The sequence below is a fragment of the Thalassophryne amazonica genome, chromosome 21 (assembly GCF_902500255.1).
Source record: "Thalassophryne amazonica chromosome 21, fThaAma1.1, whole genome shotgun sequence".
Classification (NCBI taxonomy): Eukaryota; Metazoa; Chordata; class Actinopteri; order Batrachoidiformes; family Batrachoididae; genus Thalassophryne; species Thalassophryne amazonica.
The window spans coordinates 3,739,036-3,766,076 of record NC_047123.1 but is presented as its reverse complement, the minus strand read 5'-3'; the positions used below and the strand labels follow the sequence as shown (position 1 = coordinate 3,766,076).

General features: G+C 43.0%; 2 protein-coding genes across 2 annotated transcripts; one reads left to right on the top strand and one right to left on the bottom strand.

The window, feature by feature from the left end:
* tube1 (tubulin, epsilon 1) lies at positions 1 to 26,244 on the top strand. Its single transcript, XM_034161665.1, has 13 exons — positions 1 to 120; positions 205 to 278; positions 3,659 to 3,711; positions 3,791 to 3,848; positions 4,709 to 4,824; positions 8,510 to 8,631; positions 9,584 to 9,771; positions 9,854 to 10,026; positions 11,100 to 11,240; positions 17,216 to 17,356; positions 18,676 to 18,850; positions 19,827 to 19,987; positions 25,886 to 26,244. Exons 1-12 carry the CDS (start codon positions 96 to 98, stop codon positions 19,983 to 19,985), a joined length of 1,425 nt encoding a protein of 474 aa, XP_034017556.1. The 5' UTR covers positions 1 to 95; the 3' UTR covers positions 19,986 to 19,987; positions 25,886 to 26,244.
* Positions 20,582 to 25,951, bottom strand: ccn6 (cellular communication network factor 6). Its single transcript, XM_034161666.1, has 5 exons — positions 25,902 to 25,951; positions 24,648 to 24,927; positions 24,209 to 24,451; positions 22,948 to 23,141; positions 20,582 to 20,914 (listed from the first exon to the last, which is right to left on the bottom strand). The coding sequence occupies exons 1-5, from the start codon at positions 25,947 to 25,949 to the stop codon at positions 20,633 to 20,635; spliced, it is 1,047 nt and encodes a 348-aa protein (XP_034017557.1). The 5' UTR covers positions 25,950 to 25,951; the 3' UTR covers positions 20,582 to 20,632.
* Positions 26,245 to 27,041: the final 797 nt, after the last annotated feature.

Here is a 27,041-nt window from a genome sequence, read left to right as displayed (position 1 = left end):
CGTCATCAACACGCGTCCTGATAAACAGAGGAAGCGGCAGTTTAAAAATCTTTGTTTTGGGGAGTACAAAGTGTTCAAAGTGTGAGTTTGGTGAAATGACGCAGTCGGTGGTTGTTCAGGGTGAGCGGCAGCCAGCAGCCGGTAAAGACTGTGGAAATGGTATTTTTATTTTGTTTTTTTCAGACGTTTTTGTGTGTTTTTCAGTGGGTCAGTGTGGGAATCAGGTCGGCTGCAGGTTCTGGGACTTGGCTCTGAGAGAACACGCTCATCTGAACAAAGTAAGTGGTTATTATAAAACAAACAAACAAACTTTAAACAAAGTGACTGTAAAACTACCGCCTGCAGGTGAGAAGTAGACAAGAAGGCGCTTTCTTGTCGAAAATTTGAATATCACTCTGTCTTTGCATTAGCATTAATATGTTTTGTCTCGCCGACATTAATGAGTGAAGCTTCTCAACATCTCACCATCATTTCAGCCTTCAGACTTTTTTCTGTATCAATTTAGATTATTTGACATGTATTTATTGTCAAAGATCCAAATATTTTTACATGTAATTTACACACTGGATAGTCCCTGACTGGCTGTCATTGTGAGCGCTGCCTCTCAGGTTAAAATTTCCGGTGTTGCAGACTGAACGGTCCCCCCTAAAAATCAGTTCGCTCTGCCTTCACTATGCATGCGTCATTAGCCTCGGTTCACGGATTATCACCTTGTTTCTGATTCAAACTGCCCCCAGTCATCATCTGTCTCAACGACAGATATCTGAAGCTTTTGTACAACAATCATTTCCACATAAATTCAGCATTATGTCATGGGGAAGCAATCAGAGTGCTGTGACTACATAAGCTGCTACCTGTTGCGTTCACTGCACATCAGTCATTTCAAAGCATCATCAAGTATCCCCTCATTTCTGCTTAAAACTGACTTTAGAATAATTTAAGAGGTTTTACCTTGTCATCTGATAGTTATTAATCCCATTAATCCATTTGATCGCTTTGGGTGAAGAGACTGTCTCAGACAAGCTGCTGAGCTCCTAAATGATGCATGCGCAGTGGACGCACGGCGGACCAATTTTTAGGTTGGTGTGGGGGAGGCGTTTGGTCTGACACCAGTTTCAGTGTCGACTGTCCACTGAGATCTCGTCTATTATCGCTCCAGGAAGATCTCATTATTTGGCATTTCTGGTTTTGGCATCGTCGACCATGGAGCGAGCTTGCACCAGCTCTTTGCTCATATTAATATTCATGATTGGCCCCGCCCTGTTGCAGGCAACTGTTTTGCATCTGTTCTGGGAGGTGGTGGCGTAATGGTTTGCACGTTGGACTGGAATGCCAGTGATCTGGCAGACAGACACCCTCTCTACTTTTAAGATTAGGCTTAAAACTTTCCTTTTTGCTAAAGCTTATAGTTAGGGCTGGATCAGGTGACCCTGAACCATCTCTTAGTTATGCTGCTATAGACGTAGACTGCTGGGGGGTTCCCATGATGCACTGAGTGTTTCTTTCTCTTTTTGCTCTGTATGCACCACTCTGCATTTAATCATTAGTGATTGATCTCTGCTCCCCTCCACAGCATGTCTTTTTCCTGATTCTCTCCCTCAGCCCCAACCAGTCTCAGCAGAGGACTGCCCCTCCCTGAGCCTGGTTCTGCTGGAGGTTTCTTCCTGTTAAAAGGGAGTTTTTCCTTCCCACTGTCGCCAAGTGCTTGCTCACAGGGGGTCGTTTTGACCGTTGGGGTTTTTACGTAATTATTGTATGGCCTTGCCTTACAATATAAAGCACCTTGGGGCAACTGTTTGTTGTGATTTGGCGCTATATAAATAAAATTGATTGATTGATTGACTTCCCGATTGCAACGAACCTCGCAACTGGTACTTTAAACAGGAGTGCTGGGGAGGAGTGAGAGACACGGACTGTGGGCCCTTCTGGAAATAAGCTTAGGGCTTTCGTTGGCTACCCACATTAAATAAGAACGTCTTCTTCAATATGCCTGTAGACAAATTTTGCACTCCTGATGTTTTTGTAAGGGTGCTGCGTGATTACATATTTGGAATGAGCTGAGCAAACTTACAAATTTCTGATCCCCTAATTCACGTCTGACTCCTGGGTAACAGATCAAGTAGGGGACTGTCTGTTGGTGTGAAATACGGTGGGGACCTTGTGTGCCCCGTGGCCACTAGGAACCATGAAGACCCAACAGGAACCCTGAACATCAGAATCGGAGTTCAGAATCAGAAGAAGTTTATTGCCATTGCCAATGAACAGGATTCACAAGACTAGGAATTTGCTTCAATATAATGGTGCAACATTAAACAGAGAGCAATATAAAATGCTAAGATAAAATATACAATATGTGCCAAAATAAGACAAAATATAAGATAAAAAAAAAACATAAGACAGCTAATGGAGCTCTGGTGAAACAAGGAAATCCTCAATGGTAGATCAGGTGGAGGAGACAACTGTGAAGGTGGATGAAGGCTCCAGCAAGTACTCAGACCCTGATTGTTTGGGATTTCCCAGGCGCCGGACCAGGCTAACGATCTGTCAAGGACCATGTGTTTGTCGGTGTGCAATGACATTCCCATGTTAAACAAACCCACGCACAGGCATCTCTGTATGGACACTGGATGTAGATATCCCTCATCCTGTCCAGGAATACAGCCTTCCTTGCCACAGAGGGATTGCCATGATGAAGACAGAAATGTTTTCAGGTTAGGATAAGAGTTAAGGATAAGACGACTCAATTTCCTTTTAAAAGCAGGAAAAGTCTGGAGTTTGGGAGACTTCTAGACTTCCCATATGGTCTGTTCACTGCTGGAATTTTGTGACTTCACATAAAAGTAAGTTATTCTGAGGTGGATGTGCAAGTTGATTTGGCACAAGTTTTACGCCGGATGGCTTTTCTGAGGCAACCCCATATTACATGGTGAATGAGCAGGGGTGGCCTTAACCAGGAGCGTTCTGCTCTGGACACAGACACACTAAACAACTCTAGTTTTGCAGCTTCACATACATCTTGTGAAATCAGTCATTTTTCATCTCTGGTGAACTTTAATGACAAAAATAACACACCAGGAGCAAAGACGCTGAGAGACATATAAATGTACAGCTTAAGTTATCTTTTGGCTCCTCCCATTAATTTCAGGTGGCTTCAGTACGTCATCCAAATTCATATTCAGCTCTGTTTTTTTCTTTTCTTTTATGATCCTCATATTGATCAGTCGCAGGATTTCCTGCCGCAGTTCCAGATGGATGAGGATCAAGAACCAGATTCAGATTTTAAACATTCCTAGAAATGGTAGAACATGTTTTCAAATCTTAAGATTAATCTTGATCACTTCATATAAAAAGTAAAATATGCAGCAGCAGGTTTAGTGACCACGGCTCAAAAGGACACATTATATTGTAGTGATTTGTCATTTAGCCCACATGGGGGCAGTATTGCACGCAGCAAAAATGGTCTATGACGGTCAGTTTTTCTTGCATACTGAGAAATTGGTTTACGTTTGTCATCACAAAAACCATGAATTCTGAAGAGCAACAGAAGACTGAGTCAGTTTGAGGTAAAATTTCAATTTCTGTTTCAGTCAGCTGAATCCGTCATCTGTGTCTGTGGCGGCGTGTCAGTTCTAACATCTGACTTTCTTCTCTTCTTCAGAACGGCTTGTACGATGAGGCCTTAAGCAGCTTTTTCCAGAACGTGGACTTGAGGTCAACAGATGTACTTTATTCACTGCTTTGTAGTTTGATCTGCCACAGACGTCCACATCTACACTTGTTGCTTTTCCAGGAAAGGAGGCGGGAGGCCGTGTGAGGTCGGTGACAGGATCCGACATCTGAAGGCCAGGGTAAGTTCTTCTCACATATCACTCTGCTTCTGTGTTTGGTCACGGGTTTGCAAACATACATTTCATTTTGAAGTTTAATTGCAGATCACTATGTGTTAAATTGATCAGTGTTTCATTTAGGGGTTGAGGTTTGGTTTTACTTTCTGTGATTTAAATGATTTAATGCTTTCATTAAATGGAATCAAATAATTTTCATTCCTAATCCATCACTGACTTCGTAAATAAGTACGTACTGTTTGCTCTGAACAGTCTTAGTTTTATGACTTCATCATGACACCACTAATACCAATCAATCGTAGATTTTGCTGATCAATATCAACTTTGGATCTTCTCTCCAGCCTATTGGTTGTGGAGAAAATATGTTTTTTTGCACCATGTTTTGTTGACCTTTGTGTTTGTTTGATCCTCTTCACAAGTTAATCATCTCAAGATATTTGCTAAAGAAATATTTCCACCAAATTTGGTTAAAATCCATCCAGCTACGTTTTAGTTATCTTGTTCACAGACAGGCCCACACGTTCACAGGACCGATTGTAATACTAACCAGATTGAAACATTTTTGACAATTTATTTATTTTATTGCCCCCTTTTAAAACCAGTAGAAAAGAGAATATCTGCATTAAGCAGATTTTAAAACTGTTTTAAAGCAATAAAATCCATTTGACTTTGGTGTAGAGGAGTTTGTTTCATCTACAACAGGAGAAGGCAACTCTAAATGTGATTATTTTTTCTACGAAATCAAAACACTTGGCGGTTTATGTTCTGCCAATCCTGGATTTGATTGACTTTTGATTTCAGCCTCAGTAAAGTTGTCATTGGTGTGCAGTGGTACTGATATATGTGCATGTTTGAATCCACAGGCGGTGCTGGTGGACATGGAGGAGGGCGTGGTCAATCAGATCCTGCAGGGCCCACTGAGAGAGGTGTTTGACAGCGCACAGCTTCTCACGGACGTCTCGGGTTCAGGCAACAACTGGTGAGAGACAGACTATTTACTGGACTCGGATCACACACACAAAGCTCCAGCAGCAACTGGTGCAAAAAGCATGGGGCCCTATCTTCCACCCGACACAAAGGAGTATGCAGCGAAAAAGTTACTGGTAGTTTCCACCCCATCCCTGACTGTTTTCACGCCCAGCATGCACAACATGATTATTTACACTTTGTTTGTGTAGCCACTCTGAGCACTTTGAAGGTGAAAATCCCTGAACTTTTCAGAAAGATGATACAATGTCACTGCAGCACCTTTTTGGGCAATTGGGAGAAGAGGTTTAAATTTCTGATTTGTCACTCAAAATCTAGCACGATAGAGAAAAAAAAATTCTGTGAAAGCAGATTGGACAGATGCTATGTTGCTGCTGAGAGTGAGTACTTTTTTGTCTCTGTACATTATAAGTTAGTTGTGGGGTGTTTTTATTTTTGTGAAAGAAACAAATCCTACGTATAATCTCAGTGCTTGCATGGACTGGGTGTTGTGTAGGGTTGTCTGAAAAATACTGGGAGGACGGAGAAAGAGTCTGTGCAACTTATTAGAAAGGCAGAAACTATTAAAGTGGGGGTGTGTTCTCTGTGGATGTGGAGGATGTGGTTGAACACTGGATATGTTAAAAATAAAAATAACGCAGCCAGCACATTGTTGAATCAGGAAGCACTAAGAATTAAATGAGGATATGTTAACGAGTATGTTGATATATTACAGACTTAACTGACTTCAGTCGGGTCTTCGCTGACATAGTACAAATGTGGTGCAGACAACCTCACCCTCAGCTTTCTGTTCACTGAATGAAATGTGTCAATCGCTGTCCATGGTGCTAATACACGGTCAAAAACATTCTCCCCTCTTATCCACACCAAGGTTTGTCTCAAAGGATGCACACACATGGAGCATATTTGCATGTGTGACATGTTACCATTAATTTATCATCGCGTGCGTATCACATGCAATTCATTCTTACAATATGCTTTTTTGGGGTTTGGGGGGTGTACTTTGCAAAAATATTGTGAGTACAGTAACTTATTTCCTAATTGTCTTATGGTCACCAAATTTTGTGTGTGCATTAGGCATGCTGAACCCAAAAAGTCTATTGATTCTGGGGTCAAAAAGTCAAAAGCTTTCTGCAGAAAATGTCACTTGTTATCATTATCCCAGGGCCCCATGGGTTAGCACAAATTATGCGCTACTTTTGTCTCAGATTCTGTTGCTTCAGGATAATGGTGTAGTTTATAATGTGAAAAACACATCGACACTCAGTAAAGACTAAAATCATCATCACCCCTGTGGATGCTGCAGGTGGTCTAACTGTCCTTCTGGGCTCTGCACTTCCAGCGGTTTGTGTTGTTTTTCTTTCTTTTTTTTCTTTTTTTTTTTTGTTGTTTTTACCTGCTGCAAGTGTGTGTTTGGAGTGCACTGAATTACTCCCACTCCAGGGGCCTGTACTACGAAGCGGGGTTACTGGCTTATCAGGGTAACTTCGGGAGTAAGTTGATGACGTTTGGAGTAACTTCCCGGTTAACCCATACTACGAAAGGTGGATAGGTTTTGATCGAGGTATGCTGTCATGGCAATTTATGCTGTGTGCCAAACCTGCTCTGAGCAGGTTATGTTCTCGGTTAGCTTGAGGTTTTCACTTAACCACTCTTTAGAAGTACCGTCCATCCACCTTCAATCACTCCGAAGACAATGCCGGCCTACCTGGATGATCCGTTTGATATTGGAGCACAAATTGTGAGGGGCTCTCTCCGCAGGGCGAGGGCTTTTAAAGACCGCCGGAATCCGCTGACATACCCGGACGATATTCTCTATGAAAGATATAGATTCTCAGCTGAGGGAATTCGTTATCTTTGTCAGCTGATCGGGCCAGAAGTCTGTAACATCACCCATCGTACACTGTAAAAAAGACTTGTTTTTACAGGAAAACACTGGCAGCTGTGGTCACCAGGGAATTCCTGTAAAAAATACAGCAGTTAAATGTGCAAAAAAGAGCTCTTCTTTGTAGATTTAACAGTTCCTTTAATGTGAATCAGCTGTGGTTCATTCACTGTAAAACCATATACATATTATGTCTGTAATGTTATCTACTGTGCTGCTGTGTGTTTTACAGGAATTCCCTGGTAACCACAGCTGCCAGCGTTTTCCTGTAAAAACAAGTCATTTTTTACAGTGTATCAATGCCCCGACGATCGAGCAGATAATGTGCCTTGTGCCTATTTTGCCAGTGGACAATTTATGTATTCCATCGGTGATGCTGAACATCTGAGCAAGAATACTGTACGTCATATGATTCGCAAGGTAGTACTTGTTCTATCTAAACTGTTGGATGCATTTGTCGTTTTCCCTGGCCATTTATCCGCAGTACAAATCAAAGAAGGGTTTTATACAATCGCGGGTAATTACTAATATCAAAATAGGTCTAATGCATGTCCATTAATTAGGCAAAGTGGGACTTATCAAGCTCTGAATATAAAACTACCGTTCTGAAGGATGTTTTTTATTTCATCTTCACCTGCTGCCAGGTGCGTTTGGCACTGTTGTTGCATCTGACACATTGACAGGATTAGGAATAGCAATCATACAGTCAAGGTAGCCTATTTAAGAAATATTAAATTAACCTAACATTTATTAGTAGGCCTATGCCCACTTCTGAATCGTGTTGCATCTGGGTGTAATTAATGGAAGAGGGGCATTTATTTTTACACATATCAGACATTCCACAGGTTAATCATCTGTAACAGATTTGGAGAACAATTACGCATTTACCTGATCAGCAATATGTTGCCAATAAGCCTGTCTTGCTTTATTGGCAGACGATGTGTTCGATTTCCCCCTTAACATTAATTTAAATTCCTCGTAGCTCCGCATAATAATCGTGCATTCTTCTTCAGTAAAGTAAGGTGACCGCGCCATCATTGAAAAAATGGTGACGTGTGCTGCAAAACGCCCCTTTTATGTGAACGCGCACAAACTCCACTTAGGTTAACACAGGTTCAACAAATCAACATCTTATTCAGCGTTGTAGTACCGATTAACACCACTTGAGGGAACCAGGTTTTGTCAACCCCGGTTTAAGAGGTTGACCCTGGGTTACATCTGAGTAAGTTAACCCCGCTTCATAGTACAGGCCCCTGGTGCGGCCTTTTAAAAAGGAACAACCTCCAACTTGGGGCACTTTTGCTCAAAGCCGATGACAACTTCCACTCTAATTGGTTGAATCTATGGCCCATGGCAGACCATACATTGAACCAATTAGAGTGTCTGCCCACAACACACCCATAAATAATGTGAATGTGTAATCCAGACCGTGGTGAACAGCGCCGTGGTTTGTGCTGAGTTTTAGCGCTGTGTAAATACCAATATGACTGTGGCCACACCCCAAAAGTATTTGGGCCCAAAGTTTTTCTTTCCCTGACAGTTTTAAAGGCCATGTTGATTTTACTGCAGACAAACCGTGTGTGTGTGTGTGTGTGTGTGTGTGTGTGTGTGTGTGTGTGTGTGTGTGTGTGTGTGTGTGAGTGAGTGAGAGACGGACGCTGCTGAACGCAGAGCAGGTTGATGATATCAGCAGAATCATCTTATTTTAACTCCTAACACCTTTAATCGTGATCGGTGTTCCACAGGAGACTCATTTAAGGTCATGTAAATCTCAGTCATTACCTTTGTCCAGGGCGGTGGGACACTTGACGTATGGCGCCACCTACAGGGAGCAGATAGTGGATAAAGTGCGTAAGGCAGCAGAGCTGTGTGACTGTCTGCAGTCCTTCCTTCTCATTCACTCCATGGGAGGAGGTATGTCACATGACACAGGATTTTATCCACTCAGACGGGATGTGAACTCATCATTGTGTCTTTCTGTAGCTGTTTGAACCTCATCTGTCCTACTGAGCTGAACCCATCTGTTGGTGTTTCTTTGGACTTTAGTTCACAAAATTATTCATTTCCTGAAATGCCAAATCCCGTGCAAACTCAGAAATGCATCAAATGATGGAAAGCAACAAGACAGACGAGCCAGTGTGACTAAATAGAATAAAGTAGAGTAAAATATTCTATTATACTTAGTGTTTTTTATTTTTGATTTGTAGCAAATATAAAATTAATTTTGACTTTTAAAACAGTTTGGTTTGAACCAACAAGAACTGGCAGACAGAGTGCGTTGTATTTTCCGGCATATAAGTCACGATTTTATGTTTGTGTGGTTCTGCAACTTAAACATGAAAGCAACTTATATACAGAAAAATCATGCATTTAATAATAATAATAATATTAATATAGGGCTTAACCAGAAATAAACAGTCAACTCCATTAATGAAAGAATAAACTCCAAGAACAAAAGTACATGACAGCAATGCACATAAATCTCAAATTAAAGAGCTGATAAAAACTCAAATGGACTCACTTTTTTTGTTGTTGTTGTGCATCCAACACAGTCTGCTTCAACCACTTGACTATCACCTCCCCTATGAAGTCCATTGCACATATATTTGTCCATCCTGCTTATTTTCTGAATGTTAATCATTACTTTAAGTAACAGCACATGCTGTGCTGTGCACATGTGCTACCCTAAGTTTCTGTCTGTTGTTAAACTCGAGTTCTACATACGAGTTCCATATACTCTGTTGTCACTTATACTCCAGAACATACAGCAGTTGCTGATTTTGGTCCTGTGTTGGAAAGGATGGATTTATCTGCTGAAATTGGCAGAGGAATAAAATCTGTTTTTGTCCCTCACTGTCACACTGAGGTACGGGCTCGGGCCTGGGGACCAGAGTACTGAACCTGCTGGAGGAGGAGTTCCCTGAAGTGTGCCGAATCGTCACCTCTGTCTATCCATCTGCAGAGGATGATGTCATCACGTCACCCTACAACAGCGTCTTGGCCATGAGAGAGCTGATGGAGCACGCCGACTGTGTCCTGCCAATCGAAAATCAGGTTTGATTTTGTTTCTGATGGACACACATGTGATTTGTCAGTGTTGGTGACTAACAACCACATGTTCTGATTTCTCCTCCAGTCGTTGGTCAACATCGTGAACAAGATCAAACATATGTCTGACGGCGGACGGTCAGGCTCAGCGATCAAGAGAGATGGCACCGTGATCTCCGGTCAGGGGGGGCTCAGCGTGGCTGAAAAACCGTTTGATGCCATGAATAACATCGTTGCCAACCTGCTCCTCAGTATTACCAGGTACAGTTTAACCCTATGTGCATCAAACAGAGGTGTTGAGAGACACCACCACATATGATGCCATGTGGGGGAAGGGGCGGATCCTGTGCTGGACCTGGAAAGATTTTTTTATAATTGAAGCACGGCTTGAGATTAATGTTTCCATGGAGTAATTGCATTAAAGGCCTTGCTCCTATTTATGCCAGACCCTTTTGCACTGACGCTGTAAAATTGACCGCTGAGAAGCCGTGTTAAAGTGTTATTAAATTAAAATTTTAACATAAATATTGAGGCCAACAACAATTTTCTATATAAGGGGTTAATGAGCATCTTGTACAGAAAACAAGTAACACTCCTTGTGTCTGTGTCGTTTGAGCTTTTCTGTCCTTTGTTCACATAACCAGGATGGGTGCACGTGCATACTTCGTGCACAAGAGTCCCACCCTATGAAAGTCTTGCCCCCATCCACATTTAAAAAGAAACTGAAGTACTCAGCATGTGGCCAACAGATTCCTCCAAAGCCTGCATTCAGAGAATAAAAATGTCTCTGATAAAGAATGTAGTCAGACTAGAATCAACATACGTCTGGCTTTTCCCACATGGAGAGCTGTTAGACCTGTTCAAAGGCTTCACCTGCCGTTCCTTCTGCTCGACACAGAGGATAGGGAGGGTTGGAGAGGAGTGGCTGAGGAGGGAAGGACGGTTTTGGTCCTTGAAGACTGAAGCAAATGTGACATCTAATAGCAAAAAAAAAAAGGGATGTGGTTCATATTGATTGCACCACATGCTAATGCTAAGTACAGTTAGCATTGTCTCTAATGTGACCTATCAGTAATCAATGTAACAGTGTTCAAGTATAAACAGCAGTGTGTGTGCATCACATCCGAAATCTGATTCCCAGAAAACATTACTCTTTATCAACAGTCTGGAGGAGCCTTTTCTTGTGATGCTACATTTACTTATTTCAAATTTGTCATTTAACAAATGACAATTAAATGTTCAGCCGGTCAAACACGTTCTGTCACATGATTTTCAGTCTCTGTGATTTGTGTCATTTTTAATATGGACTTCACGGTGTTTGTGCTTCGCTGCAGCTCAGCCCGTTTCCAGGGTTCTCTCAACATGGATTTGAACGAGATCGTCATGAACCTGGTGCCGTTCCCTCGTCTGCATTTCCTGGTTCCGAGCCTGACGCCTCTCTACACGCTGGCAGACATCCACGTCTCTAGCAGAAGGTCTGTCTGTCTGCACACTGGTCATGTGGCAACAGATTAACTATAAACTAGCACCTGAGACTAGTAAACCATGTTTACAGTATCAGCTGTAGTCCAGATTCACAGAGAAATGTAGATGTTTACTTTTTAATTATACCTTAAAACTGGCCAAATATTCACTGGTTTATGTTTTTCGTCATGGATCCATTTACTGACAATAAATTCTGACCTCGTCAATATTACAAGTTTAATTATGAAATGTTTCACTACTCCCTTCTGTCTGATCATTTTTTAATAACATTTACATTTACCCTGATGGACTACCCTGCAGTGGGGAATAAGTTTCATTACACTAGAAGTCTTTCAGAAAGCGCTGTAACTAGGTTTAAGGATATGATTCCTTCGTTATGTTCTCTAATGTCATATACCAACACAGAGCAGAGTAGCTACCTAAACTCTGTAAGGGAGTTAGAGTATCTCGTCAATAGTTTTACATCCTCTTTGAAGACAACTTTGGATGCTGTAGCTCCTCTGAAAAAGAGAGCTTTAAATCAGAAGTGTCTGACTCCATGGTATAACTCACAAACTCGTAGCTTAAGCAGATAACCCGTAAGTTGGAGAGGAAATGGCGTCTCACTAATTTAGAAGATCTTCACTTAGCCTGGAAAAAGAGTTTGTTGCTCTATAAAAAAGCCCTCCGTAAAGCTAGGACATCTTTCTACTCATCACTAATTGAAGAAAATAAGAATAACCTCAGGTTTCTTTCAGCACTGTAGCTAGGCTGACAAAGAGTCAGAGCTCTATTGAGCTGAGTATTCCATTAACTTTAACTAGTAATGACTTCATGACTTTCTTTGCTAACAAAATTTTGACTATTAGAGAAAAAATTACTCATAACCATCCCAAAGATGTATCGTTATCTTTGGCTGCTTTCAGTGATGCCGGTATTTGGTTAGACTCTTTCTCTCCGGTTGTTCTGTCTGAGTTATTTTCATTGGTTGCTTCGTCCAAACCATCGGCATGTTTATTGGACCCCATTCCTGCCAGGCTGCTCAAGGAAGTCCTACCATTATTTAATGCTTCAATCTTAACTATGATCAATCTATCTTTGTTAGTTGGTTATGTACCACAGGCCTTTAAGGTGGCAGTAATTAAACCATTACTTAAAAAACCATCACTTGACCCAGCTATCTTAGCTAATTATAGGCCAATTTCCAACCTTCCTTTTCTCTCAAAGATTCTTGAGAGGGTAGTTGTAAAACAGCTAACTGATCACCTGCAGAGGAATGGTCTATTTGAAGAGTTTCAGTCAGGTTTTAGAATTCATCATAGTACAGAAACAGCATTAGTGAAGGTTACAAATGATCTTCTTATGGCTTCGGACAGTGGACTTATCTCTGTGCTTGTTCTGTTGGACCTCAGTGCTGCTTTTGATACTGTTGACCATAAAATTTTATTACAGAGATTAGAGCATGTCATAGGTATTAAAGGCACTGTGCTGCGGTGGTTTGAATCATATTTGTCTAATAGATTACAGTTTGTTCATGTAAATGGGGAATCTTCTTCACAGACTAAAGTTAATTATGGAGTTCCACAAGGTTCTGTGCTAGGACCAATTTTATTCACTTAGGCAGTATTATTAGACGGTATTGCTTAAATTTTCATTGTTACGCAGATGATACCCAGCTTTATCTATCCATGAAGCCAGAGGATACACACCAATTAGCTAAACTGCAGGATTGTCTTACAGACATAAAGACATGGATGACCTCTAATTTCCTGCTTTTAAACTCAGATAAAACTGAAGTTATTGTACTTGGCCCCACAAATCTTAGAAGCATGGTGTCTACTCTGGATGGCATTTCCCTGATCTCTAGTAATACTGTGAGAAATCTTGGAGTCATTTTTGATCAGGATATGTCATTCAAAGCGCATATTAAACAAATATGTAGGACTGCCTTTTTGCATTTACGCAATATCTCTAAAATCAGAAAGGTCTTGTCTCAGAGTGATGCTGAAAAACTAATTCATGCATTTATTTCCTCTAGGCTGGACTATTGTAATTCATTATTATCAGGTTGTCCTAAAAGTTCCCTAAAAAGCCTTCAGTTGGTTCAGAATGCTGCAGCTAGAGTACTGACGGGGACTAGCAGGAGAGAGCATATCTCACCCGTGTTGGCCTCTCTTCATTGGCTTCCTGTTAATTCTAGAATAGAATTTATAATTCTTCTTCTTACTTATAAGGTTTTGAATAATCAGGTCCCATCTTATCTTAGGGACCTCGTAGTACCATATTACCCCATTAGAGCGCTTCGCTCTCAGACTGCGGGCTTACTTGTAGTTCCTAGGGTTTGTAAGAGTAGAATGGGAGGCAGAGCCTTCAGCTTTCAGGCTCCTCTCCTGTGGAACCAGCTCCCAATTCAGATCAGGGAGACAGATACCCTCTCTACTTTTAAGATTAGGCTTAAAACTTTCCTTTTCGCTAAAGCTTATAGTTAGGGCTGGATCGGGTGACCCTGGACCATCCCTTGGTTATGCTGCTTTAGACGTAGATTGTGGGGAGGTTCCCATGATGCACTGTTTCTTTCTCTTTTTGCTCCGTATGCATCACTCTGCATTTAATCATTAGTGATCGATCTCTGCCCCCCTTCACGGCATGTCTTTTTCCTGTTTTTTTCCCTCAGCCCCAACCAGTCTCAGCAGAAGACTGCCCCTCCCTGAGCCTGGTTCTGCTGGAGGTTTCTTCCTGTTAAAAGGGAGTTTTTCCTTCCCACTGTTGCCAAGTGCTTGCTCATAGGGGGTCGTTTTGACCGTTGGGGTTTTTCATAATTATTGTATGGCCTTGCCTTACAATATGGAGCGCCTTGGGGCAACTGTTTGTTGTGATTTGGCGCTATATAAGAAAAAAGTTGATTGATTGAGTTGATACTGTAAGGCAAGATTTGAATTTAATTTTTGTGTCTATTTATCTGAGAAAAAAATCTTTCCTCATAAATCTGTGATTTTTTTTCTTTGAATATTTCATACATCTATTTGTTTTGTTTTTCTTTTTAATTTACCATTTTAATCTTGGTGTTTTCCCTGCAGAACCCTCACATTAACACCATTATGTGACAAACACACTAATCCAAAGATGAGTCAAAATTGGGGTCATAAACATCATGTGTTGACTAGTTGGATACCGTTGGTGATCGTGAGTGATCGCAACAATAAATTCATCAGGTCAAATCAAAGCAGTTACACTCCAAAACTGACACTGATTTCATTGGCGGGGACAGGGCGGGACTATAAAATGACAAGTTCTAAACATGGCTTTAATACGGTGAACTACACGGGGGCTCAGTTTGTAAGGAGTTGGGCAGCAGATATGTAGACCTGTGTTCGATTCTCGCTCACATGTCAAAGCGCTTGATCTGCGTGGTCTCAGTCCATCCAGCTGTAAATGGGTGCCGGTCTCGGCTGGGGAAGTAACCTGAGCCAGACTGGTGTCCCATCCACTGCGTGTCTTAGACTCTCTGTCTTAGACCAGCTTCACGCTGTGGCATCTGGAGATGAGCCCCGGCTCAAAGGACTTCCTGTGTCTGCTGCTGGTGGATGTTGGTTGGTGTTGACGGCTGCTTGATCTCTGTCCTCAGTGAAGTGTGTTTTTACTCACTGTGCAGGAAAATCAGAATTACCACTTAGGGGGGGGAAAAAAAAGATAAAACTTCTAACAGTTTATTTTATTTAGTTTATATTCTAAAAGGTTGTATTCTCAGTATAGACTGGAACATATTTCACAGCCAGGACCTTGACTTTGCAACAGAGGCAATTACAGAGTATATTCATTTCTGTATTGAAAGTGTTGTCATAAAAAAGGATGTTGTTATATATCCAAATAACAAACCCTTCATTACTAAGCAAATCAAAGACTGTATTAACAGAAAGAAAATTGCTTTTAAAACTCATGATAAGGCTGCACTGATATCAGCACAAAAAGAACTTAATCAGCAATTGCGTGTAGCAAGGAGAAAACAGAAAGAGCTTTTAGAAGTTAATTTTAATACTTCAGACACCAAGAGAGTCTGGGATTCTATGAAGGCTATCACAAACATGAACCCTTATAAAAAGCACTTTATATCACTTGATGACTCCAAAATGGCCAATGAGTTAAATGATTTTTATTTGAGACACATGATTTCTCTGAAAAGTGTAACAAGGAGCTGGACTCCCTACCCCCCTCTGATAATGCGTCACATAGACTGTGACTGTGGATTGATCCACAACAGGTTGAACGTCTCTTTCAGCGTGCTCCGTTAAAGGCTGCAGGGCCAGATGGGATTTCATCATTTTTTGTTAAAAACATTTGCACAGGAGCTTACTGCAGCTTGGTGTCCTGTTTTTCAACAGTCTATAGACACCCATACAGTCCCTGCCCTGTGGAAACGTTCTATGATCAGCCCAAGAAGGCAAACCCCAGCGAAAACAATGATTTTAGGCCTATAGCATTGACATCAGTTGTGATGAAATGTTTCAAGTAATACATTGTGAGCAGGCTGAAAATAGATGTAGATGGCAAATTAGATCCATTTCAATTTGCTTACAGACGAGGGCGATGCACAGATGATGCGATTTCCACCATCATGCATCTTGTTTTGAAACATCTTGATGACAAGTCATCATATGCCCGATTACTTTTATTGACTTCAGCTCCGCCTTTAATATGCTTCAGCCATACTTATTAATTCAGAAACCTAAAGCATTGGATGTCAACCCGTCACTTATACGGTGGTTTCACTCTTTTTTGACAAACAGAACACAGCAGGTTAAGGTAAATTCTAGCCTGTCCCAAATCAAAGACATCAGTACTGGAGCACCACAGGGATGTGTGAGCTCACCTCTCCTTTTTACTTTATATACTAATGAGTGTTCAGCCAAGCACCCTGGGAACTATATTTTAAATATTCAGACGACTCAGCACTTCTGTGCTTACTTCAACAGAATGATTTGAATATCTATCATTCAGAAGTGAGGCAGTTTGTTGAGTGGTGTGATTCCAGTTACCTTACTTTAAATGTTAAAAAGACAGAGGAAGTAATTTTTGATCCAAAGTTAGTTGGCAATCACAACCCTGTAATTATACACCAGCAACCAATCACACAGGTGCAATCATACAAATATCTTGGTGTCTGTATAGACAGTTCCCTTACATGGAACACTCATGTTGACTGTTATGTTCCCGCTTGAATCAACGACTCTATTTTCTACGGTGTTTGCGTTTTCATGGAGTCGACCAAAAAATTATGTTACTGTTTTATCAGGCAGTTCTTGAAAGCATTCTAAGATATGGCATATCCACTTGGTTTGGGAACCTTCCTGTGTCCCTAAGATCAAAATTAAACTACCTTGTTCTTACAGCAATGAAAATCATTGGTCTGAAACCGTATAACAATCCTGTCAATTTTTGATCAGTGCGTGATGAAACATACACACATACATACATACACACATACATACATACAGTTTCCAGCATTCCACCATGAAGTGGCTGCACGTGCTGTTTGAAGTTGGACCTTATTAGCGCTGACAGGAGACTCTCTGTTCGACCCGCTGGTGTTTCCTCCCTCCACCTGAAAGCGGCCTTGTGTGAGTGGAGCGCTGTCTCTACCACCCAGGTCTGAATGTGTGTCACTCTATGAGCCGCTCAAACTATCAGACTCAGCCGCACTTCCTGCGTGGCTGAAAGTTGAAAAGTTCTCGGCAGGGAGTCAGTCAGCGACTCGAGCTAATAAATACTGATTTTATGTCTTATCCTCATGTGTGGTTGAGCATTTTTAAGGTTCAGTGCTTTGCTCAAGGGCACTTTGACATATACGTTGAAACCCCTGATGAGCAGTTTGTGGATCCTGCCCTGCCGCCTGTCCACATACAGATCGTGGACACCGTTACTCCGTCCTTGGTGCTGATCTGGTGTCATTGTTCACTCTTATTTCATTTCCTCTTCCTGTCTCCTCCAGACTGGATCAGATGTTCAGTGACGCCTTCAGCAAAGACCACCAGCTGATCCGTGCCGACCCGAAGCGCAGCCTCTACCTGGCCTGTGCCCTCATGGTCAGAGGCAACGTTCAGGTGTCGGATCTCCGCAGGAACATCGAGAGGTCAGAGTTCAACTTCCTTAATCCCCTCTTTAGTCAGAGTGCACGTGTGTGAGTGAATGAATGAAGCACTCTGAGCATCTGCATCAGATAGAAGAGAGCTAAATAAATGCCCTCCACTCAGAGTGCGCACCACCACCAAGGCCACATGTTCCTGAATGATTAATATGTCTTCTGGATCTTGGATCCAAAATATGTTCTGGATCAAATTCAAAATAAGATCTCCCATTTTCTGGGACATAATCTATCAGCTCACCAAATTTCATCAACATCCTTTTTGAACTAAATGATGCTATATTCCAAACATTCTTCTGCATCTCGGATCCAGATTACATTCCAGATCACCTCCAAAATGTAATCACTTACGTATTTGCTAGAACATGATCTATCAGCTGATCAAGTTTGAATGGAATCTGTGCATTAACTTTTGAGTTATTCTGCCAACAGACAAACAAACTGACAAACACCAGCGAAAACATTTGTTCCTTGGTGGATGTAAACGTCGAAGTGGAAAAAAAAGTTCTAATGAATTATTGATTTTATTTAATAAAATCTTAGTTTGTAATGTTGAAAAAGAAGTACATATTTTCCGGTGTCATACATAACTGTTATCCTTGTTGTACCAGCAATTTCTCTTTTTATAAAAAAATAAATAATAATAAAAATCTGTCAGAGAAGTAGGTTGACACATTTTTTCTGATTAAAAATATAACAGTGTGTATAAATATGTGGCTGAGGGGCTTAATTGAATGTATTTGGGCACTTGAAGGTTGAGTTGACTTTGATCATCTGGTTTTAATTTTCTGTAGCGTCGGAGTGCTCATTTAAATGTGTGTTTACACTCACTACAAGTCTGAAGTGCTGCAGAATGTCCCTAAACCACCTCGTGATGTCATTCACGATCTGACGGGGTGTTAACTGGCTTTGCAGAATTCTCGGCGCTGCTCAGGTTTGTTGTGAGATCTATCAATGTCACCAAAGTGCACGGCCAAATCAGACTGTGCAAGCATTTGTGATCAATAATCAGTCAGTGTACACAAGTGTCTCTGATATGATTTTATATCATTATTTGATTCAGTTCTTCAAACAACAGTGCAGCTTTAGAATGTATTTATTTTTTGATTCAGGTCAGTTTGTAGAAGGCTGTTACTTTACCTGTATTTTTATTTATTTAATGTAGTGTGGAGGCTGACAGAAAAACTTCGTATATATGTAAACTTTCATAGTAGCTAATCTGATCTGACGTCTCTCAGCATCTTCTTTCTCTACATTTGTAATTCACACAGGAGATTAAATGGAATAAGATGTTGTTTTTGCTGTAGGTTGAAGCCTTCGCTGCCATTTGTCTCGTGGAACCAGGAAGGCTGGAAGACGGCGCTGTGCTCGGTTCCTCCGGTGGGCCACGCCTACTCACTGCTCGCTTTGGCCAACAACACCTGTGTGAAGCCTACATTCATGGAGCTGCGAGAACGCTTCAGCAAGCTCTACAGGAAGAAGGTTCACTTCCCCTCGTTTACTACGGCGCCAACCTGCAAAGCTGGTGTTCGTTTACATGAGTGCCGAAGGCTGATTTGAAATCAACCAAAACTTAAAAGTGCACATGTTCTGGTTGAAGCTTGTGAGATTTGTGAAGCATCTCCCTGTGCTCAGGGATGTGTGATGGTGATTTATCATTGTAACATTCACAGACAGGTGTGCACATAACTGGTACTTATGGTGCGCTTCACCTTTGCAAGTGTTTCATGGTATCGTGTCTCTGTTTTAACCCATGTGGGTCTAAATTGTTTCCAGACAATGTGAGTTTTTCATCATATTCCTGATACAAGAATGTGAATCCTTCATTTAACAACTAACCAATGAAATTATAATCATGCCAAAGAAAATGTTATGACTTAAATTGTTGAGAGAGAGAGAGATGCAGCTTTAAGTTCTGGATTTTTAAATGTTACCTTTTAAACTCAAAGTGGGGAAAAAAATCTACAATCTGATCTAAAGTAAATGCAATAAAATGGATCATATTATTTAATGTTTTTTTGGTTTTTTTTTATAAATATGTATTTGGAGGGTTCATCTTTTAATGGGTGAAACACTGAAAAGCACAACTTAGCAGATGAATAGAAGAAGCCTGAAAATCTCAAGTAATTAACTTAAAGGAATTATTCCATAAAGTCTGTCTGTAGTCGCTTTTCATCAAAAAGTGAGTGAGTCTGCATGAAGGAGACAAGTGAGGGAAGCCACCAAGACACCCATAACAACTCTGAAGGAGTTGCTAGAAACTTTGAATTTTCTTTACATTTTTTTAAATGGTAGGTTTATCAGAACCATTAAATTTTGTTCGTCCCCTGATTCCCCCCCCCCCCCCCCCCTTATTGGGGGTGTTTTATTTTTTGATTTGATAAAACTGGAACCACAGCCAGGGAGGAAAGCGCTCTTTGGGCTAGTTTAAATCGATTGTTGTGTTGGTTGTTTCCAGGCTCACTTGCATCACTACCTGCACGTGGACGGGATGGATCAGAGCTTCTTCTCGGAGGCTCTCGGTTCTCTCAGCTCCCTGATTGAAGAGTACCATCATCTGGACGCCACTAAGGGCAGGCTGACCCCCGACACACCCAGGCTCAGCATCGCCACATGAAGGTAAACAAAGCGACGCCACGCAATCAGGTAGCTGGTGAAAGTTGATATTATTGTGACCTGAGATTTTCCTTCAATCATACCACCTGCTTTGATGTTTCTAGATTCCCTGATGTACGTAGTATTCATGAGGGGTTGATGCCACGTTTTTTGTGTCCAATATGATATCGATACTAAGACCTTCAGTATCTGCCGATACTAATCTGATTTAGTCCGTCTTAAAACAACCAATATGTCAATAAATGTTATCCTGGATGTATGCTGCTAAACTAGCCATTTAACAAATCAACTCCAACCATGGAACAAATATTCTACTTCCCTAAAGGAAAACATACAAAGCCTGCAGTATCTGATTCCCGATATCGCACCAGCACTGATCTGAACTATTGGCTTGGCACACTCCTAATTACACGTGGTGTTCCACTTATCACACAGGCTGCTGTGAAGAATTTTATCCTAATTATAATTTTTTTTTTGTTTGTTTTTGTTTTAATTGTCCCAGACGTCCTTCCTCATCGTCACAGACTAAGTTGTGATGATTGCGTTGTGTTGGTCCTCATCTCCTCCACTGTGGAGACTTTAAACACTCAGTTTTTTTCAGTTTGTCTGCAGTAACGTGGTCTGGGGTCAGAGGTCATTTGGGTTCCATTAGAGGAAGTGAAGGTCAGAAAACATGTCGCCCGGCTCGTTGCATTTCTTGTGGCACACGCAGGAAGTGATCCACTGCATCTTCCACTGCGTGCTGGATCCTCCTTTGCAGCTGAAGCGGACGGTGATCATGCGGGACTTGTTGGGGATGCAGCAGCGTCTGTCGGTACAGGTACCGCAGTAGGTGGGCTGGAACCTCCTGGTGCTGGTGCAGCCTGACAGTGACAGTTTCTCTGCCTTCTTAGCCGAGAACGAAGGACGACATGTCTTTCCCTTCGGCATCTGTCCGTGGAAATGAGATGTCATCAGTAATGTTCATCACTACCATCACACAGTCAGGTCCATAAGTAATTGGACAGTGAACATTTATACACAGTTCCTCTATTTTTCAGAGTCCATAACTGGACCAATTATATTTAAGCATTAATACTGATACACATCATCATTTTTACAGCCAGGGGATGGACACGTGAACATTTTATTCAGATTGTCCTGTGGAGCTTTACACTGTAAAAAACAAAAGTGTGGGGGGTGCTCCGGGAGTATGGCGTCCGGGGTCCTTTGCTAAGGGCTATCCGGTCCCTGTACGACCACAGCAGGAGCTTGGTTCGCATTGCCGGTAGTAACTCAAACCTGTTTCCAGTGCATGTTGGCCTCTGCCAGGGCTGCCCTTTGTCACCGGTTCTGTTCATTATTTTTATGGACAGAATTTCTAGGTGCAGCCAGGGTGTAGAGGGGATCTGGTTTGGGAACCACAGAATCTCGTCTCTGCTGTTTGCGGACGATGTGGTTCTGTTGGCTTCGTCAAATCAGGACCTTCAGCGTGCACTGGGGCGATTTGCAGCCGAGTGTGAGGCGTCCGGGATGAAAATCAGCACCTCCAAATCCAAGGCCATGGTTCTCGACCAGAAAAAGGTGCTTTGCCCTCTTCAGGCCAGTGGAGTGTCCTTGCCTCAAGTGGAGGAGTTTAAGTATCTCGGGGTCTTGTTCACGAGTGAGGGACGGATGGAGCGTGAGATCGATAGACGGATCGGTGCAGCATCTGCAGTGATGCGGTCGCTGTATCAGACCGTCGTGGTGAAGAGAGAGCTGAGTAGGGGGGCAAAGCTCTTGATTTACCGATCGATCTACGTTCTGATCCTCACCTATGGTCATGAGATTTGGCTCATGACCAAAAGAACGAGATCGCGAGTACAAGCGGCCGAGATGAGTTTCCTCCGCAGGGTGGCTGAGCGCTCCCTTAGAGATAGGGTGAGGAGCTCGGAGTCGAGCTGCTGCTCCTCCACATCGAAAGGAGTCAGTTGAGGTGACTCGGGCATCTTTTCCGGATGCCCCCTGGACGCCTCGCTGGAGAGGTGTTCCGGGCACATCCCATCAGGAGGAGGCCCCGGGAAAGACCCAGGACACGCTGGAGGGACTACATCTCTCGGCTGGCTTGGGAACGCCTTGGGGTTCCCCCGGAGGAGCTGGAGGAGGTGTGTGTGGATCGGGAGGTCTGGGCGGCTTTGCTTGAGCTGCTGCCCCCGCGACCCGACTCCGGGTAAAGTGGAAGAAAATGTATGGATGGTACAAGTATATTTATGTAATTTCTCATCAACATATCTAATCTACATCTATATACTAAGAGACAACTGTGTGTGTGTGTGTGTGTGTGTCTGCTGTCTACACGGCACCTGTGATCTGAGCCAAACTTGGCACATGTATGTCTTGACATATGGGGAGTGACATGGGCTATTGAGCACTTTTAGTAGCAGCAGCAGCAACATCTCTCTCTTCTTCAGGTAGCTTTAGTCACGCCCTCATAGTTCTCTGGAATCCGGGAGAGGTGGGAGGTGATGGGTTTGTTGGTGAAGGTGAAGTTTTCATTTCAGTTTCTTAATCAAACCCGCTCTGAGCGGGTCGTCACTAAAAAGTGATGTTGTAGGAATGCTGTGATGTTTGCTGGGTAACTGGATGTAATTGGGGGTAATCTTGTGTGAAAGCGGACAATCGGGTACATTATGCAGTCATCAGGACCTCCTGCTCTCTGAGAAGATCCTCCTCAGCAACATCATGAAAAGCCACAGAAGACATTCTTGAGATTTTAACAGAAATTTCAGCTTTTTTGTGACGTGTGGGAAATATGCAGGAAGAGGAAGTAAGAGTTTTACACACATGTTGGTGCAAAAAAAACAACAGATTGTATAATTGGTAACAATAGACTGAATCAGAAGTTTGTAAACAGAAATACTATGATTACATGTGAATTTTAGCTACACCTTTAAAAAAAAAAGTAGTGAAAACGGGTCTGACTGTAAACGGGTTGGAATGTTCACCTTGATGTTCTTCAGCAGTTTCTTCTCGCACGGCCTCAGCAGACACAGGCGTCGCTCCTTCCTCAGCTCACATTTGCTGTTGTCGTTATTGACGCGTACAGAGATGCCCAAACCGCAGGTCTTGGTGCAAGAGCTCCAGGGCGTGGTCTGGACCAGGCAGTTCCTCTTCCAGGATAAAGTTGGATCCCTGTAAGCTTTCAGAGTTACAGTTAAAGGAACTGCGTCAATAAGGTGCAGCTCGTGCATGCAGTCGAGAGGAGCCTGGAAGCAGACATTTGGTCTTACTGATGCAGATGCAGATGTATTATCAATCCTGATTCCCTGTTCAGTTCCTCATCAGCTTTTTTTCCCCTGTGTGGTGTAATGAAGTTCTGCTCAGGTTCTCGGCGTCTGCGGCCGTGTTACTTGTTGCTGAGTTTGGCATCATGACACATGCATTTTTACAACAAAGAGCTGTCAGAAAAAACATGGCAGCATTGACCAGTCAGGTCTGGAAGCGTGCATGAGTGTCACATGTCACCACAAGTCCTGGATGGCAACCACCCAGGCAGACAACTGGTCCATCCCCACCCCCCAAAGTAACCATCTATTTGTGTGGACGTGTCCTCGTCCTTCTCCAGCTGCCGAGGTCCTCAACACAGAGGAACCTGTGTTTTGGATCATTTCCAGAGAGACACACCACATGGACAAAATGTCAAAGTGGACGTTCCCTCGCAGTGTCTGTGATCCTGAGTCTCACTAAGTCTGTGCCTTGTTTGACGGTCAAACAGTCATTCCAGCAGGACTCAAAGATCCTCCACAGAGACCTGGTACCAAAGACATCCAGTCCTCACCTTAGGTCACTGGTTAGCGTCCAAGTCTGAGAACCAGACAGGAAGCACCAGGACCCTGAAGTCTTGGACCTTCATTCTCTTGCAGCTATTGGCATCACCAAACACCCCTGACCTTTGACCTCATGACTCCATGAGCTTGGCTGAGGCGTCTCTGGGGTCAGTAAACTCTCTGCGTGTCTCCTCTAACTCTGCTGTTGAGCTGCAGCTTTTACACTCGACATGCAAATAAAAACACAGCGCCCTCTGCAGGGCTCTTGAAGTCTTTATCTCAGTCACTATTATCTCTGAGCAGAAGTTTTCCTCCAGAGCTGCTCGTTGCACGATGTATACTTTTATCACATCAAGTGAAACTTTGGAGCTATTGAGGAATACTTTTTTGTCTTCATAACGCTGTGGCCGTCTGAGCACATCTCACTAAAATCACACACCTGACATGGACGTGTAGGTCGTATCCTGATGGTGCCTTTTCGGGTTCGGGCGACTTCGGAGGCTAGCTGGCTTGTTGGCCATCAGTGGGGCGGGGCCTAAGAGGGCAGCAGGTTTCTGGATGAAGGCGGGGGTGCAGCCAATGGCTCCAGCGATGCACATGCACTTGTAGAGAGGGCTGGGCTGGAAAGGTTGTCCGTTCTCATAGTGGGCCCCGTTCAAGTCGCACCCCACCGCCATCATGTCTGAAAGAAGGTGTTGCTGTGTGAGGCATTCAGGGAACTCCTGTAATTTAGCACCACTCTGAACGCGTGTGAGGTTGGACTTTAATCACAGACTCTTCTAACAGAGTTCACCCTAAAGGTCAGAGCTCAAAACTTTGCACATAGTTTTAAAATGGAAAATGTGTTCAAGTCTTTCAGCAAGCGGTGAGTCACTCACAGGCGCACACGCCGACCTCGAACCTGGGCCGGTCGGCTGAGAAGTCGCAGTACATGCCCTTGTGCGGATCGCAGACGTCCCTCTCGTTGCACGGCTGTCCAATCTGCCGAGCGCAGCTCTTACAGCACCCACACCCGTCCAGCACGGCGCTCACCCCCGGGGCGCACTGAGGTCTCCCCCCACACTTGCAGGGCCAGTGGCAGAACTGCCTCCTGGCGGACGCGGTTCGTCCGTCCCGAGGCGAAAGATGCTGCCCATGGTTTGGAGCTGTGCTGGTGCACTGTGGGAGGACAACGACCACGCTGGATCTTAAATACACTTTTAACCACCGTGTTCAAACTTTATCAATTTGTACCTTCTGTTTGGTGCCTCATGAACCTTCTGCATGTGACCGAGGGTTGACCAACACTTTGGTCTCTGATTACTGTATATCACCTATGATCTCTGATCCCTCAGACAGCACCGCATTAAGAGCTATCATTCATCAATAGCTGATCTAACTCCATGAGCATGGGATTACTTTGGGAAATCTCTGTCAAGCACTCCCAATAGGACGCTGTATATCAGCGGGGCTCTGATTGCTGCTGCGGGGTACAAAATGAACCTTTTTGTTAAATGGGAGCTCGTACATGTTGCTTATCACAGGAAAAGGCAAAGAAGAGTGAACTCTGTCTACAAATAAGTGAAAATGTTAAGGGGAAAGAAATGTGTGACCGGCAGCAGCATAATGCAGTGTGCAGCCTCACCACTAGATGGAAGTAGGTCCTATGCATTGTCACTTTAAGCTGTAAGTCCAGGGTCCTGTTGTTTTTTTCACTGTTACAACAACTAAGTTAATGTTCCTTTATCACAGCTGTAATTGTAACATTAATTAGGTTTTGTAGCCATGTTAAAGTTAGTGTAGCATCATCTGGTTTGGTCTCAACAGCCCATAAATACTTTAACATTCTGTCCTGTAAGCAATGTAATATTTTTCACTTTCCTTAGCAGTGGCGTAATCCACACGGGACGTGTTTGTTTGAGCGTCACTTCAGGGGTCACTGAGGGTCAGAGCGAAATCGTTCTGAGCAGATTTAGAAGCAAACACTCAGACTTTATCAAATCTGAAATAACTACCAGCCTGATTATTTAAGAATAATAAACGTGCTCCTGAAACCGTCTCAGCGTGTCCCCACAGTTAAACAACAAAAATGACAATAAATGCCTTCTGAGTGTGTTTTCTGGCTGCTTCCTGTCAGGAGCTGAAGGTCTTACCTGGACAGCGACGACGAGCAGCAGCGAGCGGCACAGAAGACCAAGCATCTCCTCAGTAGGAAGGTCTGTGTGAGCGACGGGAGGACGTCGAGGACGAGGGAAGGTGGGCCTGAGGGAGGGGGACACGTGAACAAAGCTGCCCTCTGTCTCCTTTCCCCAACGTACTGATCCAAATATTTGTTTTCATAACTGCCGGGCCGCTCCGAGACCTTCAGGTCCTGCCCGCTTGTTTATTCTTGGCCCGTGGAGCTCGCTCAGACTGATCTGGGTGCAGCTCGCAGGTACCTGCATCTCCAAAAGGAACGTGTGTTCTGAGCTTTCATGGGCGAAAACAGAACCCACCAAATAATCATGAAGAGGACCTCATGAAAGTTCAGGTTCTCTGAAGCTCCTCTGATGGTTTCTAACAAGTGCAACTTCAGTGCAATGATTATAAGTTCATGGACAGAAATGTGACGCCTGGAGTGAAGAGGTAGTTGTTGGTTTTCTGATATCTGCTGGTTTGGGTCAAGAAGGTCAACAAATTGAGACTCATTTCTGTGACAGAGTCCCGCTTTTGTGCTCCAGCTGAGGTGTTGGACACTGAATCCACATCAGAGCAAAGACATTTATTATACTTTCTAATTCCGTTAAAGAACTGTAGGAAACATTGAGGAAATTTTAAGATAGGCAGGTTGCCCCCCCCCCCAAATAGTGCAGCTTCTTTCATTCAAATGCACTCATCATTTGGAGATACTCTGCTGAAAATCTAATTAACCAACAAGTGAACTGCAATGAAAACAATCAATCTTTGGTGGATGTACATAATCACTTATAAAGTAAAATATTAAATGGCATTAAAAAGCCTGTAACATCTTAATATCATGAAGAACTGTTGGTAGTTGAGCAAACAAAACAAAACCAGTTGTTTATATTTTCAGGAGCTATTTGTTGTCATGTTTGTAAATAAAGTGGTGGAATTTGGCAAATTGTAAGTAACTTGCAGACAGCAGATGGCGCCAAAACGTCATGGAGAAGTAAAAACAGGTGTCAGACTGAACAGTCCGCCCCTAAAAATTGGTCCGCCCTGCCGCCACTGCGCATGCGTCATTTTGGACCTCAGCAACTTGTCTGAGACAGAGTCTCTTCACCCAACCGCGG